This window comes from Corapipo altera, unplaced genomic scaffold, assembly GCF_003945725.1.
Source record: "Corapipo altera isolate COAL_440 unplaced genomic scaffold, ASM394572v1 22, whole genome shotgun sequence".
NCBI classification, from domain to species: Eukaryota; Metazoa; Chordata; class Aves; order Passeriformes; family Pipridae; genus Corapipo; species Corapipo altera.
In genome coordinates, this window is record NW_020884886.1 from 2,995,308 (window position 1) to 3,013,479 (window position 18,172).

At 38.4% G+C, this 18,172-nt stretch overlaps 1 protein-coding gene across 2 annotated transcripts in view; it reads right to left on the reverse strand.

The window, feature by feature from the left end:
* Window positions 1-33: 33 nt before the first annotated feature.
* Window positions 34-18,172, reverse strand: part of MAN2B2 (mannosidase alpha class 2B member 2) — a 30,086-nt gene continuing 11,947 nt past the window's right edge. Inside the window, exons 6-19 of one of the 2 annotated variants that reach the window (XM_027642850.1) lie at window positions 17,795-17,972; window positions 14,451-14,649; window positions 11,007-11,197; window positions 9,972-10,158; window positions 8,934-9,067; window positions 6,600-6,856; window positions 4,487-4,678; window positions 3,976-4,228; window positions 3,760-3,870; window positions 3,456-3,648; window positions 2,643-2,792; window positions 2,168-2,280; window positions 1,164-1,281; window positions 34-281 (exon numbers count right to left, since the gene is read on the reverse strand). In XM_027642850.1, coding sequence (XP_027498651.1) covers window positions 187-281; window positions 1,164-1,281; window positions 2,168-2,280; window positions 2,643-2,792; window positions 3,456-3,648; window positions 3,760-3,870; window positions 3,976-4,228; window positions 4,487-4,678; window positions 6,600-6,856; window positions 8,934-9,067; window positions 9,972-10,158; window positions 11,007-11,197; window positions 14,451-14,649; window positions 17,795-17,972 — 2,371 coding nt within the window. In that variant the 3' untranslated portion in view covers window positions 34-186. Of the gene's footprint in view, window positions 282-1,163; window positions 1,282-2,167; window positions 2,281-2,642; window positions 2,796-3,455; window positions 3,649-3,759; window positions 3,871-3,975; window positions 4,229-4,486; window positions 4,679-6,599; window positions 6,857-8,933; window positions 9,068-9,971; window positions 10,159-11,006; window positions 11,198-14,450; window positions 14,650-17,794; window positions 17,973-18,172 lie in introns of both variants that reach the window. The other variant, XM_027642849.1, reaches the window with a different exon arrangement.

Sequence of the window (18,172 nt, forward strand, 5' to 3'; positions counted from 1 at the left end):
TGTAAATAATTAACCAACAAAAATACCCACAACTCAGACCAAAAGTTTAATTAAATTTAGAATTTATTCAAAAATTATTTTTTCTTTCATTAACAGTAGAATGTTTTTCAAGATCATCACTCATATCTTGAAATAAAAATCGGAAGCTACATATTCATATTCATTCCTGAAATACATTCCCAAACTTTATTGACTCTGAAAGTATACAAAGAAAGTCCTTATTTCCTTTGGATGAACAGTTACTGTAAAGTTTTCTGAGGTCTTTGTGCTGTTGAAGAATCCTGTAAAACACAAAACCGCTGGTAATTATTAAAGCAGCTTCACTCAAATGGACACATTATTCTATCATAACAGTTTTAACCCATCCCTTCCCTAAAAGCTAGTGCTTCAGCAAATTCTCCTCCTTAAAACTACAAGTAATATGGAACCTAAGATGCACCCATTCATAATATTCAAACATATAAAAATTTATCTTTCTTTCACATGTTGACTTACACAGAAAATGTGAAAAGTCATGCACCTTTTCTTCATTATGAATAAACAGCAAGGAAGTTCCTAGCTGCAAGTCAAGTAGAGCTCTAAACTCTCACCCAGACCATCCCAAAAGCTCTGCAAGCTTTTTACAAGGCACATATATGGATGTAAGTGACAGTAAGGACAATGCTCAAGCAACTAACTGGAATGAGAAATGAAATGAGGTCACCCACAGCATTTGACTTGAGTGTCAGCCCTAACTTGAATCATATCCACAGAGTCCTTTAAGCTGATTACAGTGGAGATTTTTAACTGCAGCTGTCTGTTTTTCTGCAGCACAGGCTTAAGCTTAGACAAACACTCATCAGCATCTAAAAAAATCTATCTGTGCCAAAAGTGTGAATTCATAAAGTAGCCACTTCTATCTGGACAAAGACAACTCCAGGAAGGTTTAATGATTTTTAACACTTGTAAGCAAAATAAGCCATCGGAGAAATACAACAGTCTGGTACTTGTAGGGAATCTTAGCTAAATTTTACTATGTGCATGTTGTGACAGGTACCAGGTCTGTCATACAAAACAATAATACATTTCTAATCTTGCAAATTTTTTGATATTTTTAATTAGACTATTCATCAAGCTTCAAGAGTCAACAACAACATGGGCACCAACCATGTTATTCCACCTACCTTTGCCTGGATATTGTGCCGTCTTCCATTTCCACCGCTTCAAAGTGTTCACATCCCAGGTGCCTGTGAGTGATCGCTCTTCCACTACTGTCACTGATCCTAATCCCTTAAGCAAAGACTGAGTAAAGAAAACATCAGGAATCAAACCAGAGTTTATTGAGAATAGTATCACACTCACCAGTCTAGTACACAGTTAGACCAGAGTAGAATTTTCAACTCTAGCGGTGTCCTGTTAAGCAGAGTAGAGAAACTTTAAAAATCTGCAAGGTCATGCAGCACAAGGGCAAACAGAGATTCACCAGGCTTCAAACCAAGAAGCTGAGGTGCTGAAAGCTTCCTCTGTGTTGTGGCAAAGAGCCTATCAATCTCTCCATTAAAGGGCTGAAACTCACACTGCACTTTTCTAAACAAAACAGAATCCTACACCTTGCTCTCCTTCTTTCTGTCATGACAATTAAAATTTCATAATTCAAAATAATAACCACCTTCCATGGATTATAAAATAATTCCACATGAAAGATCAAATAAACAAGAAACTGAAAATGCAAGTACACAATGGAAGTGACCAAAGTTTCAACAACTTGCAGAAATAAACCATATAGAAAAAAAATGTTTGTTTCCTTTAATCCTGTCCACGTTTCATTAATTATAGGCACAACTTGCAATAGCCAAAGAAACAACAAAACAGAATCCTACTCTCTACACTGGTTAAGGTATGGCAGGAAGTGTTCCACAACCAAGAGCTCAGCAGAACTAGTCCTACCCATACTTAAGCAGATCTTCATGCTGTGCCTATGGTAACCTCATGTGAAGTAATGGCTTCAGTGCTGCAAAACCGAGTAAAATAAAAAAGGCACACTTCCCTCTGAGGTTAAAGTTACACTAATATTTTTGTATCTGTCTTTTGTGGAGTTTCTAGCACACAGGATGTGTCATTCCAGAAACAGTTCTCTCTGGAATAAAAACACCTCAATTGGTGTTCTGTCTTGAAGTGTTAGATTTACCTTCAGATCTACCATCACAGGTTGAGACAGCACAGGATCCTCTCCAACTTCATACAAGTGTCTAAGTCTTAGGAGGACACGACTGAAATCTGGATCACCTTCCTTCTGTTTACCTTCAAGAGAAATCAAAATGCAAATATTTTCTTGCTTTAAAAATAAACCCAACTTTTAAACTTTTTTTTTTAACTTTACACTCTTATCATTTGAACTTAATTCTCATTTTTTAAAGTTAGTAGGAGGACTAACATCAAGAAATACCCAGCTCCCATTGTCGACAGGAATGTCACTAACAGGCATGAAGAACTCATGCAGGAGAAATATTTTACTATTTGAGTAGAGAAATCGTATATCAGAATTAACTTTCAAGACTGAGGAATTTAACAGTTTCAATAAATAAAAGTACTAGCCACAAAAGACAGAAAAAACCCAGCTTATTTAAGTGTAACATCTAGCAACCCCTTTTGAAGGCACTTACCCGTGCGGATGCTGCGGATCTGCTCTGCATGATTAGAGCTGTATCTCCACCCTGGAATGCTCAGGGTCTGGAGATGAAGATTAGGTGGCACAGTTACAGGTGATCCATGGACTGAATTCTGCTGAAGTTGTCCAGGTAGCTTTGGTTTATCTCCTCCATGCAAAGTGAAACAAAGCAAACACTAAACATCCATCACACACACGAGCCTGGGCAGGGTACTGTGGAAGGGTCAAAGGATTTTTGCTTATTCTGCCAAGGCAGAGGAAAGGCAGATGCTATGCTTTCTCCTCCAAGGCCTTCCAAGACACAAAACAGAGGGCAGCTTGATTTTAACTGCTGGAGAAGTGTATCAGACCTTTCCATAAAACAAATTTAATGCAGTTTGAAATTGCTATTTCACTACCAGGCTTCAGTTTTAGTTAATAAGCCAAACAAATATTTTTAAAAGAATGACTCAAAAATGGTCATTAAGGACTCAGCATCCAGGAAGCTGATATATGGTGCACTAGCTACTTTCCACTAATTCCCTGTGTGAACATTTTGTTCTCATTAGATCCTTTAAAATTTATTCTCCTCTGAAAATAGAGATAATTACATAACAAGAGAAACATTTCATACACTTGGACAACAACCATGTTTGAAATTAATGCAAAGTAATTAGCAGGCTCTAAATCTGCCTCCTAACTCACTGTATACTAACTTTGCCACACAGGGGGCTTCAAGTCTGCATTTACAAACTTGACAGCATAAATCAAAGCAACATAAATAAGCCATTCAGATGCTAAAGACAGCACAGGAAATGGAATGAGTTACCTGATAATGCTCCAAATATTACTACTGGCCTATGTTCTAATGCCAGTCCACTTGTCTGATACAAAATATTGGTGACAGCCTTGGTTCCTAAAATAAGCCAAATTACAGGGCGAACCACTGAAGAGTCATTTAAAGTGAGATTGTTATTCACGTTCCACTCAAGGTTGTTCCATAGTCTCCTGTGTAGCATCACCTGTATTGGGAAGGTAAATGTCACAACAGTAATCAGCCATCAGGCTTTACTTATATTATCAGCAGTCATGAAATTATGCTCTCCTAGAAAAGGAAAAAACTTATATGTTACCTCCACTTGTCCATTCCCTTGACTTGATACACCATGAGCTCTTTCTGCAAGCAGCATCAGCCTTGTGGTATCATCTTCAATGTAGGCGGTCTGGACCATAGGATAATAGTTCTGTAAACACACAGCAAATCATGCAGAGATAAAATTAACCCACACATCAGTGATGGAGAACAAAGACAAGACACAACTGACTTTGGATTACACCTTTGTGCCTACCCGAGCCACTGTGTTGTTCATGTACACCTTGAACGGTCTTTTCTGCATCTGATATCCATTGTTGTCAGTGTAGAGAAGTTGCTTAGTGTTCAAATTTGTGTTTGTTCTCAGAACTGCTTCACGATTTAATTCCAAGGGCCCAACACTGTATTCTTGCTCTATCCTATGGCAAAGCAGCTTCCCATCATAGCCTTCTGGTACTGTATAAATCCTGGTGTACACTGCATATAGGTAATCCTGAGAAGTAACATTACTATAAAAATGAGAGGAAAGATGAAGAGTTCATAAAGTGGAGCACTAGATGATCTTTATGGTCCCTTTTAACCCAAACAAATCTATGGTTCTATGATTTAAACAAGGTGCTTTCTTAGCACTACATTTAGCAGGTGCATGCTAGTTCTTTTGTCTAAATCCTAAATAGCACACAGATCTCACTGTTTAGGAGAACTAACCATATACATATCTAGAAAATTAAACATTCCAGTGAAGTGAAGCTGCAATGGTATCGCACCTGTAGAAAAACTGCCGTATCTCTGTCATCAAGGCTCCAGAAACCACTTCCAACCCCACTGCTTTGGATACCGGAACAGCTGAAGCATTTGGCCCAAATAAGTAGTTATCTGAAATTGGCCCTTTTGTCGTGTCTCCATTCACATGGTACTCAAGGAACTCCTGGGTCAACTGGACAGTCTGGTTAGTCTCCCTTTGAATCCATAGAAGAGGAAAAATTATATTACTTGCAAACACATTTTGTACATAATATATGCAAACTTGAACTGCAACAGGAATGAGGCTGGAAATGTAAGGAAAATAAATAAATGTTTCCTCACAGTGGATAATTTGTTTTGTAGCAAGGAAATGAGGACAGCTGGGAATTAAAGTGCTTCCCATTAAGATATGTCGGTGTGTAAATAAATGGAGTTTCTATGTCCTTTTATGCTTTCATGAAAAAGAAACATCTTAAGACCAACCATCATCTACATAAGCTCATTGTTTTGATGTGAGAGTTGCTACAGGATCAAAACTACCCGTCTCACAAAAATTAGGTACATTGCACTATATTAATGAATAATCAGGTTCATTTAACTTAGTAGCTAGGTAGATCAGCATGATGCAGGTTCCCATGTTTAACACCGGTAATGACATTCATGCTCATTCAGTACCTACTTTGCCTTCTCCTCTCTCCCCTGAAGCTTACAGTTTAGCTATTCATGACTTATTATCACAACTTCTGGAAAGTCATATGAAGGCAACTTAAGATTCTGCCCTCAGCTACCTGCTCTGCCTTTGGCATCTTGCTGTGAAAACAGGGAAAATCACTTCATCCGGCATATAATCTGTCAAACATTTTAACTTATGCCAATACAGCTACTCACAATTTGTAATGACTGAGGAGAAAACATATCCAAGTGTTTTCTACTACTCGTGGTATGAGGCACTTCCAGTGCAGGGGCAAGATCTAGAGGTTCTAACTGTCACAGCTGAAGTTAAAAGGCTTCATAGTTTAAGATCCCAATTTTTTTTTAACCTTCCCTCCCACTGTGACCTGACACCTCACTCTTTCCAATTATCCTACAGCAAACTTGCTGAAACTCAAACATTTTGAGCTTGCCTGAAGGCTTGTGAAGAAAAGTGAACATCTCATTTCTCCTACGTGCCGAATTTCAGCTCTTGCTGCCTACCAGAACAGGATGGAGAAAAATGGAATCTGAATCTAGATTTTTGTTCTTCCTCATTATATTTCTCATGGAATCTGGAGACAGTTATGATCTGGAGGCACTTTGAGGAAATTCTTACTCCAGGGCTCTTAGTTAAGACCCATCTATACTTTTAAAGATGATTTTAACTATACTGGACAACGAGTTCTTGCTCTAGGAGGTAGAATTATGAACAAAACCACAAAGGTGAGAGAGGTTTAGTTGTCACCAGGCAATGTCAAAGGGGTCAAATCTTCCATCAGTATATAATAGCTGACAATCTGAAGCTTGAACAGGCGAAAAGAATAGCACTCCACTGAAGCTGAAGAAATTAGGTCAGTTTGCATCAGCTGAGAAAGACCACCTGCAAATTGCAAATCTCACCTAAATCTTGATTATTCCGCCACTTTATCTGCCTGATTAAATGGAAATTCCAGAGTTAATTGTTTCCTTTCAAACAGTTTTGTAGCTTTCTACCACAGAAAGAGTGATATGGGACTTGCAAAACACTGTTCATTAGTGTAAGCAAGCTCTTGCTTTATCACTTACGGCTCAATGTGAAGCCATAGTGTATGTGCTTACTTAGTAATTTTTAATACAAACCCAAATTCATAACTCTCATTCTAAAGTACACTAAGATTCTGCTGATCTACTAGTTACTACTGTGGTATGTCACCTTAGACCAATCACATAGTTAAACAGGGCATCATCACAGAAATAATATGGAATCACATCTATACCAGTGCTGCAGTTTCCTGTAAAAAGGAGGACACGTGAACTGGAGATAAAAAAGAATCGTAAAGACTGTAAAGGACACTCTGTTAGTTGAGTCTCAGAATTAAGACACGTAATACAGTACTTGGACTTATTTTTACAGAGTGTGTTACAGAATCTGAAACATTACTCCAACCAAGCAGGCAATCTCACCTCTCTGTAATGCTGTGCATTAGATTTGTGCTTTGGTCAAACAGCACCTGGTAGCAGCTGTTAACCACAGGAAACAACTGTCGACTTTGTTGACCTGCACGAGCTACGTCTCTTCGTTTGTACTTGATTGATCTCCCAATAAATGTAGACTGCTTACCATCCAAGGGTTTAACACTGTATTTTCTGTAGCTCAGACCACTTATTGCAACTAGGATATACAGATCATAGGTAGATGGGGACTCCACTGAGGTCTGAACCTGTACATTAACATACACAACAATGCTTCATTACAGAAAATTAATTAGCAAGGTAACTACCTTCATGTGCCATAAGCCCTAAATTACAAAACATAGCTACTACTTTAATAATAAGTCTCTAAACCTGCCATTCCTATAATTCTAAATTATAAAGTCATGCTGCTTTTTAATTGGGAATATGTTGAACTTGGATTAAGCTGGGCCTTTCTAGTGAAAGAAGGTCACTAAGCAAATTAAAAGGTTCGAGCTTATTTTAATGTGAATATGGAATTGTAGATCCTGATTTAAGATTGCATTGCAAAATGTCTATATGAGCAGAAGCAATCACAAATTAATCAGTCAAATGACAAAAAAAGACACTGACACATAAGGGACGTGACAAGTGCAAGAAAGAGAGAACTCACGGAAAGAGGAGGAAGCACCCAGATGCACCCTCACCTTTGAGGAAGGCACATGGAAATGAAGTAGAAGCATGTAACAGACTTTTGAACAGTAAACAGAACACCAGTTTTACTTAATACTAAAATACCTTAGTTTTTAATCATCTTTCCATGACATGTATCCCGCCTGGTATAGTTATATAATTTAGTACTACTTCTGGTTTGGGGCAAGAAAACAGGACTAGATAAATACTGAGCAGATTATATGGACAAAAAGGTTAGTTATGACTAATGAGAAATTAAAGCAAGTTTCTGTACTTCACACTGTGGACTGGCATACGTCCAGTTACTCACAGCACAGAAAACCTACTGCAGTGGCATCAACGGGGTCTACTCCTGATCCCTCCATATATAATACAACTCATGCATCTGGTGCAGAAGGCAGCAGAGCACTTGCCAAGCTTTAGTTCCTCTCAGCCACATACTCAAATCAATGTTCTGAGCTAAAGCTTTCTTTCTTTTAAAAGGAAGGAATGTGTGATATGAATGCACTTTTGAACAGCACATATTGGAAACAAAAAAAGACCCCAAACCACCTTGTCTTTACTGCTAAAGAGATTTCATTTAGCCTCAAGTGACTATCCACATGCATATATGAGTAACTTCTAGCAAGAGTACAGAGCAACTCCAGAACACAGAACTTCATCTTTTTCAAATAAAGAATGACAGCTTTACTTAAGGGCATCCTAAATCCTGAACAAATGCTTTAAATACATGTCAATCTCTTCCTTGTAACTCAGACACAAGGACTTCTGGGAGGTGACTGACAGATAAGCATGACCATGTGCTAACCCAAGAGACGGATGGTTTCCAGGAAAAGGCAGCATGGTCTTACGCCATCGTCACATACAGGGGAACAGGAGACAGCTGTTGTTATCACCACCTGACCACAATGTGCCTTCATGCACGGTGACAGTCATAAGCCACAGGCAATAGAAACTCTGTCCCCTGGCACAACTTGCTGAGCTATCTGGCCTCTCAGGGACAGAGGGGAGCATCTGGAATTCCATCAGGCTTCTTCAGGTCTTATATGCAGGAAGCATTCCTAGAGGTTTATCAAGCCATCGATGACAATGCACTTTCTGCAACAGATGCCCCTGAGAAAGGCCAGTGCTAGCTTTCACTTGAGGCCACTTTCTTCCCTCCCAGGGAACAGCTGGATGTGCCTTGGAGTTTGGCTACGACAGAACGAGCTGTCAAATGGCAGTTGACTGACACCAGTGTCTTTTGGGCTTGTAACTAAGACCTACATTTCTTAAATCTCTTCTTCTCCCTCCCCAAAGCAATCTGTCGATTGCACAGAGCTGTCAATTGTAAGTCAGGGCTTCAATGAAAATGGTTTTATTGGAAACAGTGTTTTTTATAGAAAGAAAGACAAGATAAGAAGTGCCATGTCCCACACAGCAGGCATGTAAAGGACAAACCAAACACACTACAACAGCAGCAAGTTCTTTTGTGTAGTAAAAAAAGTCTCTCTGCTGAGAGAACAGACAAGTAAAAAACAAACAAAAAACCAAACAAGCAAACAAAAAAACCCTTGAAGGATGACTAGGAAAATCCCACTTGGATAGGAGCTAGAATCAGGTCAATGAAAACTGACCAGAGAAAAGTAACATAAAGAAACAAAGTTAAAGTACCTGTGCAGGTACAGGATGCCCCAGCTCATCATATACACTCATTGCCAAGTTGCCCACAGACACTGTGACAAAGGTAGTGATGTTCCATGCCAGTGGATTGTAAACAACAACATACTGGTCAAGGTCTGCAGCCCCTTTGTGCATGCAAACAAACAGAACTATCAGTCACTAATATTACATATTTTAAAAATGTGCTATTAATAAGCATTTGAGAAATCCGTCTACGTAAAACCATCTTACAAAATTTTAACGTAAAAGTCTGCAGTAAGACTTTATGACTGAAAAAAGGAAAACAATTTCTAGAACTTCGGAAAAACCTCTTCTGCTTTATTCTTCTATTCTTTACCCAATCATAAGAGACTATGTATTCAGAAAATGACACCTGAGTTGAATGTAAATGCATTTAGTGAAAATAAGCTGCTTACCACAACTCATTGTCATGCAGTATTAACTTTATCACAGTTATACAGAAGATTAAATGAGAAGCCTAATCTAAAAACAGTCCCGTAAAAATCCAAATCGGGCTGTTGCGCAGCCCACGGCACTGCTTACATTTGACAGTTTAAAAAGTTTCCAAAGTAAAGATAAAAGGGAATGTACAGTCTTTAGAACAGACTTCTTAAAAATCCTGTTACATTTTTTACACAAGCTGGCAGTACATTATAGCAAGAACATTTCTTAACTCTGACTGTGCTTCTTATCGTGTAATGTTATGTTGCAGGGTAAGGTTAGTTTAGTAATCACCCGGATCAGCACCACATCCTCCCCTCTGTTTTAGAGCTGAGGTCTGAATGTGGGAGCCAGACAGAATATATGCACTGGGGTAGGATTCTGTCTAACATCAGTTTACGGATCCTGGTTTCAGATGCTTGAGATCTGAGAGCTCATGACTTTACCTGAGTACGCCTCAGGTCTAGCAGGATTTTCTAGCCCTGGTTCACAGAACTTAGGTGTACATAGCATGTTGACTGCTTTGGGGGAAAACATCATAGCTTTCATAAAGTAGCTTGAAAATTGGAAAAGCTGTGTAAAAAGTACCTGGTATTCCTGAGTCTTTAGGGTAAACAGAAGAATAGACCTCTCCGTTCTTCTTCGCATTGTTCATGTCAAAGATTATGGAAGCCATCAGCTTCTTTACGTTGAACACTCCATACATCAAGTTAGTCGTGTACATGTCCCTCACCTTGGGAGATTCTGTGCCTGTTATGCCATCATGGTGCTGGACCTTACATTTAAGAATAGTTTGAAAGGGGCAACAGGAAGACAACTTCAGGTTTGCATTTGTACTAACATGGCCAACTGAACTTCAGACACATAACTTAATAAGCTGTTGCAGCTATATTCACAGATTCACATTTTGTCTACTCCAAATTTCTATATATTGCATGAAATAGTCAAAGACAAGATGCATGAAGATTTCCCTCCATACATATTCCTCTTTTAATATTTAGAAATGACTGAAGTTACACATTTAGAGGGAAAAAATACAAGTTACCAAAACCAAGAATGCAGCAAAAATATCGTAACAAGACAGGTTTTTAATTTCCTACTAAGATCTGGTCATTAACTTAGCTGACAAAACAGTTATTACCAGCAAAAGCACTGATGACTGCAAATGGTTAGTGGTATGAGGCTGATCACCTAGCTGCTGAACTTTGAAGAAATAAATCTGTCCTTCCTCTTCTAACTTTCAGAAGTAGAGATTATCAGTAGATTTCAGTTAGTCCAGTTTTGGTTTTTTTTTTAATTTTAAGAACAATTTTGTAAATAATAAAACTAAAATTAATAAAAGGAATTTCATATGCAAAGTTTGAAACCACATATTCTTTCCCTGGCTAAAGAAAACATTTGCCAGTAACCATGTCTTGAATGCATGGTCAAAGGGCTGAAGTCATGTTTCAAGACAGTTGTTTGAAAAATTGCTTTATTTTTACTTATGAATTGCAAAAGGGGAAAGTTATTCCTAAAAACACAAAAGCAACTTTGAGACACTACAGCTGAAACGCTTATGCAAAGCTTTATGTTTGGACAATTAACATTTTCATTTGAATTTAAAAATAAATCAACGTTTACCTCTGACACTGCCCATCTAAGACTCTGAAGTTGCTTTAAGGCTTTACATTTGCAAACAGAACCTGTTGGGTGTTTCAGGATGTACTGTGTGAAAAAGGACTCTCCAGCATAAAGCAGTGAACTTGCTCTCCTTGCAATTCCTTTTAACGTGCTCCGAGAAGTATAAAATCCAGTCCATGCTTGAAATGGCTCTGTTAAGAGTTGAACAGATCCAATACATGTCAAAACACCACTTCAGTTATCACTTACTTGTTACTTATTAGGCTCTTACTGTACAGCTTCTTATATGACTCCTACTGGGGGGTTGCACATCAGCCATCAAGTAGAATAGTCACAAAGCCTACAAAGAAACCCAGCCATAAACATGCTCTTGGGAAAACTATCACCTTTCCTACAGGCCTAGTTATTGCAAGCTGATAAAAAGCCAGCATCGACCAAGGTAACCCGTGTTTGCAGGAATTTCCTCCTTGTGGATCTGCATAAGAGAACTTTCAAAGTTTCACTGAAGCACGTATAATTATTAGTCGTTAATAAAGTAGATTACAATCCTTGGTTACTGCTTGATACAAGCTCACTACATTTCAACCTTTTAATATAAAGGATTTATCTTAAATTTTATTTCCTCAAAATGGAGTAGAAGTAGTGATGTGATGATTCCAGACTAATCCAGCATTTCAAACTTCATCAAAAGATGCCCCCAAGTGGTCACTGGAAAGTATTTCAATAGTCCATTTGTGCTAATGTTTCAGAACCCCACAGAATGAACAAGGAAAACAAATACTTGTTTTTAAAACCTTCAAATCTCTACTGAGTGTGGGTTTTTTTTTGTTTGTTTTGGGAGGATTTTTTTTCTTAAATAAACCAGTGATAAATAGCTTTTCCAGAAAGAAGTTGCAGAAAGTGCCTTCTAAAGTGCACATACGCAACCACAGTAATCTATCAGCCTAAGATCAAAGGGAACAATTAGAAAATAGGATCTTTTGCTCAAAACACTCCAGGACAAATTCTTTTTGGCCTTAAAGAGGCTGTAAGTTTCAAGAGAATGAACTCCATTTCAGTTTTCAAGGTTACAAGCAGAAGAGTCACATATACATAGCAGCACAGTACAATGAATGTAGAGTAGAAGGAAATACTTACCTGGGACTTAAAACTTGAGTTTCCATGTGAGAGAAGTGACACTGAGCCCAATAAGTGACTCACAGAAAAAACGGCGTAGCAAGAACGAGAGGGGATTAATCATCAAGAAGCAAAACAGTATGTGGGAGAAAAGTGCACTCAAATCTATACTGCAATTGCAAAGCACAGAAAGCCATTTGGGGAAAAAACTGCATCCATGTGTGGGCACCCACCTGGAACACTGAAGGGGCTGCTATTATGCAAGTTAATAGCAACTGATTCCTGCCGGCATATTATGTCAAAAGATACAAGTAAGAGCCCAGTTGCAAAAGGATATTAGCAGCTAGAGCTGGCAATGCATTTATCAGCAAGTTCTTAGATACGACATGATCCCTAGAGGGAGGTGAGGGAGCCAGGGATCAGTCCATGCAGTGATTCACAGGAAGCAATGGTTATTTTTACTCATTGAAAAGTTAACAGACACATTACAGAACAGTCTGAAACGTACATCCACAGTGACAAAAAAACGTGATGAAGCAGCTACAATTATATAGATAGGTATTCTATTGATATCCATCACATTTTATAATAAACCAGGTAATGAAACAAATCAACGAGACAGAGAAGTTAGCTGTGTCTTCTCTCTGCATGCTTCGATATGAGGCCTACAAGGATAAATTTATTGGGGAAAAGAATTAGAGGGATGTTGGGTGTGGCATGACTTCTTTCCCATCTTCTTAGTACTTCTCAGCTCTGCTGGAAAAGCTGAGTTAATGCAGCATGTAAGATGCAAGCAAGCAACAAGAAGCTGCAATGAATTTGTGCCACATCATATTATGGAATTTCAAAAATACTGATGGTATTTTTACTTTTTCAGACTTCTGTTATGACAGAATTTTCTCGCCCCCCCTTCAGAATTTAAGACTGTTTTCTTTAGTGAAAAAGACAAGACTCTCTCCTACAGGAAACTTTAGGGGTTCACCTACATTAGTATTTTGTTTCTATCAGGCCATGATTAACTAGGATGCTTTGCTTTACATAAAACATTGGGTATGGAGCTCACAAACCAGATTCCTGATGAGATGCAACAAGCATTAATGGGCATTCAAGCCCATATGACCAGATTATATCCAATTTTCCTGGAATTACTTAGAGTGTGGACATCAAATCCTCAACAGTGACTGCTTCACTTTCCCAACTCCTGTTCCACTGTACTAACACAGAAGTACCCTAAGAGCTTGCAGACTGCCTTGGTGTCTTGGTTACCTGTCGCTTCTCCTTCAGACATACACAGATCAGTCCATGTCACATTTTCCACCTTTGCTTTAAGCTATGCATAATCCAGTTCTTTTAAACAGTACCAGTGGGACATTGTTCTAATTGGTCACACATCCACTTGTTCTTAGGCATCTTTCCGTTTATCAGTTTCCTTTCAGTTCCCTGGATCCTACTGTGTCCTTACTATAGCTTAATTTTGGGGAAGAGGACGAGAGATACATATCTAACGTTGCAGAATGCCTAGGAGGCTACTGGTTATTTTTGCATGCTGTAGTGTAGAAAGCAGAAAAGAGAAAGAATTCCAAGTTAAACACCCAAACGTGAAACAAATAGTCAAAATCTATATATGAAAGAGAATAGGTCCTAGGATCCCTGCTTTATGGAGTTCAGACAAGACCCCTCCAACATCACAAGAGACTTTTTGTGTTAGTTGTGCTGATACACCTCTGCAAAGCACCTTTGCTACCACTGCCATCCGCTAACCAGTTTGAAGTGTGTTACATACTTTGTAGTCTTTTTTACCTTCCTCCATCCACTGAAATACCTGAAATACCCTACTGAATTTCAGCCAGGTGGCCTAAGCCTACAGGTTTAGCTCATTGCTCACTGTTTTCACTGGAACAGAATCTGATTAGTGCAGTATTTATGCATTTCTTCAGCACACTAAAAAAAAAATATTGGATGATATCACATGCTTATGGAGATACCTTATGCTTAGCTTTCTTTTGCACTCTGTTGTTACTCATAGACAGCAAAACAAAAACCTCAAGTTAGGCAAACTTGACAAGAAATCTATTTTCAGACTCATTCTTTCTTTATCTCTTTCTTTACCCATTGCTTCCAATGTTCCCAAAGAAATATTGCAACGGTGGTCCTACAATCTTTTTTAAACAACTAAGTTGGGATCGAACTGTCTATTGATGACACCTGGTAGGGCAAACAAATCTTATAAGGAGAATGTGTTTTTCCTCTGTATTTCTCATTTTCCCTTCTTAAAATTTTACATATATACATTCAAGGCAGACATTAGGCAGCTGTGAACTTAATTACCTGTTGAATATGGGAGAAAGTCTTGAGAGTTCCGAATTTCCCATGTAAGATTCCTGCTATAAACCGCTTGGAAGTAATCACCAACAGTGGCATACTGGACAGTCACTCCAAACTCACCAGAATGCTTGTTAATATAATCCAACAACAAGTCCATGTTAGAGTACTGAACAGATGCATTAAAGAACTGTTTGTCACAGCCCTGAAATACCAAAAACAGAACAGCCAAATGACTGTGGGTCACATAATTTAGAAGGATCCCTTTTAATACCAGTCTATATTAAAGCGGTATTTCCTTTGCTCTTGACTGCCTGTAAACAAGATATTTTTTACAAAACTGTCAAGATTGGGTAGGGTTACTTGCACAGATCAGCTGATAACCAACCAGAATTACAAACAGGGAGAAGTGTGTTGACACACCATATTATGCTAAAGCATGAAATTTCATGATACCAATTGAAAAATGCATACACACATGCCTGGAAACATGACCTTTGTTTCTTTTCAGACTGTGTTTCTCCCACTCAACAAAAAATAACGAAGTTCTTATGTTCTGCTAAGAGTTCTTACAGCTTTAGGAAGTGCTGAGGACATGATGTGAAAACAAACAATCTGGATGGAGATCGCTGCAGTATAAATGTCACACAATGTGTTGCTGATCCCCTCTCACAAGAGTAGGCTACAGTACTTCTGATACTCATCCAAGCAGTTAAGAGAGGTGATATACTGTGCATTAAAGCCCCTCTCTTTTTGAGCACGCTTGCACAACTTCTGCCTTCTGTTGAAGGTGTCTCAACACAGACCGCTTGCATGTACAAACATTCAAAAAAAGCATAACTAAGCACAGCTTTGTTCAACTACAGTAGCTGAACAGGAAAATAAAGTTACTGAGCCATGGCACTGTATGTATCCTTCACTTATCAGTATTACAGTACAGACATTCACCTGAAGCACAGTAACTTGCTAAGATACCTTCTTCACATAAGAAGGCCAACACTGACAGCAGCTTAATGCAGCCTCATCTTTATGTCTCTGTGCTTGAGACAGAAAACACTGCACAAGAAGTCAACACTTTGTTTTTGTGAAAGCCACATAAAATCCTGATCTCATTTGCAAAATAAAGATGCTTTCAGCAATTTGCTTCCAAAGCTTAATTTTTTTGCAGAAATAGTCCAGGAAGCTCTATTTTCTTTGCAATCCCATCTTCCACCCCAGTGCTTTACCTGCTGTGCTCCATGGGTTTAACCTCACAAGTCGAACTCATTCAACCCATGCACAAGTTGAATTCGATGAGTTCAACTGAACTTAAGAGGTAAATACTCTCCCCATTCTCTTCCCTGACGAGAAGGCCAACCCCGCCCCTTCCCCATTTACTACATTTTTCAAGTAAGGTTACTGTCACATTCCTTATGAATCCTAGTGCACATGCCTGTCCTTCAGACCTAACAGGTTAAGCCACTGATGACAAAAGCAGAAATTCTACTTCCAAATCAGAAAAGTTCTTCACAGATATCTAAAGATCTTCTGCATGCATAAAGCACAAACTGGAAAACAACTTCAAAATGGAATGAGCTACTAAGACATATAAAAAAACCCCACAAAATTGAAAGGGCAGCGGTCAGTGCAAACCAGACTTCCTACTGCTGACTCCAGTTAAAATTGTGAGGAAGTAATAGGTTTACCAGTTAAAACTACTTCACATTTATACAGCACTTTTTTCAACCCATGATTCAAGAAGACCTCCTCATAAAATGCAGACACTTTGCACTACAGAAGGGGATGTGCTGGGCTGATAGACACCACTCACGCTGACACAGAACACAATAACTGAGGAGCAGTGTAGCTCTGTAGAACAAGGATATCCAGGAGAACCTGCTTTAGTTAGCCACCACATCCACTCACTAGGTGAACAAAACTTTGAAAAGGAACACTATACATTACTATACAATTAGTTCAACCACACTGGTCAAAAAACATCTCAAGGATCAGTACCAGCCCTGAAGACAATACACCTGCTCCTATGGCCTCTAAAGAGGCAAGTCTGAACTTTTACATTGCCCTACAGCCTAGTACAACTAGGTGTTTCTGATCATGAATGAACACTTGTTTGTCCATGTAACTCATCACAAAAGTTACAATAGTCTAGATGTGAGGTCTGAGGTTAAATGGGAAGGTATATATTTCTTCTTCTTTTAATTAAAGGAAAAAAGAAATCCAAATACTTAAAAGTATTTGTAATCTTGAAAAAATAGTATAAAATCATAGTATATCTATTTCTCTCTACTTCTATACATAGTACCATGAATGAGCAATAAACTTCTATTACTTTGTTTAAAACTCATTATCACAAGCACACAAATATAGAAGTCAGAGACTGAAGTTTTCTCACATTACTGCGAAACTGCAGGTTTGGATCTAGATGTTTGGGATTTATTTGTACTATTCAAAACTTCCTCTCCATTCCAGCATAACTTTCATGATAGCACTACTACAGAGTGTTATATCCTACCTTATCTTCTAACTCTCTATAAAAAATAATAAATTCAATATAAGCAACAGTGTCACAAACACATGAGAAAAACAAATCAGTGACTCAAAGCTGCATCAGTCAGAAAGCGTTTGTTTTCTTTGCAACAACAGATATGGTGGTAGAATAGCCACCTTAAGAAGATACATCATCCTTTAATATTGTGAGACCTGCAGCATCCATCAAAATTAAAAACCAGACTGTACATTCAGTTTAGGGAAAGTTACTCTTTCCTAAGGACTTAAAACCAGCAAGAGCATATCTGTGCTACGTGTATACGTAGGATACAATTAACACAGCACACTGCTGAAAAAAGTGTTTGGATGACCAAGTTGGTATATGTTTATGTTTCTAACTAAAATACAAAGACGGTATAAGAAAATGATTACACATTTTCTGTTAGAAAAGACCTTGTCTACTTAATGTGTCATATGATTTATTGTAAAGCTATAATTTTTGTTCACACAGGGTTATCTTATGCTAAGCAGTTACATAAAGACATGACTTAAATAGACAAACCAGAGAGACAAAAGGAAGCAATATTGCAATATACAGTTTTGCAAGAGATTATCTTTACAGTTTTGTCACATTTCTTTCTATGTTAAGTAGTGTGGAAGACTCGCTAGACAGCTGGCAGACTGTACAAGAAGTTTTAAAAATCATTACTAGTAGACATTTGGACCATACTTATTAGAAAAAACACTTTATGTCTCGTGGTTTGTATGTGCATTTCTGCAGTACATTCTGCAGCAAAATAACATTATCCTACTGTCCACAGTGTACTTGCCACTTCTAAAGCAAATGCTGTTGAGGCACTTACCCAGGGCCACAACACATCACTTGTTTGGAACCAGGCTGCTCTCTCCTTAATGTTTGCCACCATGGTTTGTGCATACTGATGGAGGTTAGTGTCTGTAACAGGGAGACTCATGTTTGGATAAACACCATCTTTTGGGGGATCTGGGAAAGTTGCAAATCCATTCCAATAAAATGCTGACCTAAGTAGAAGCAGAAAGCAGCAGGTTATAAACAGGATTTATTCGAGTGGGAAAACCACATCAAACGGTGCTGGTATAAAATGAAGACAGACATGGAATTAGAGGCAAAACCCCCAGTTTATTAATCATTGCTAGTATTTCGGTTTTAGTATTTATTTGAGAGTGGAGGTAGGGGGAAGATTGCCCAGTTTTCTTTCAAC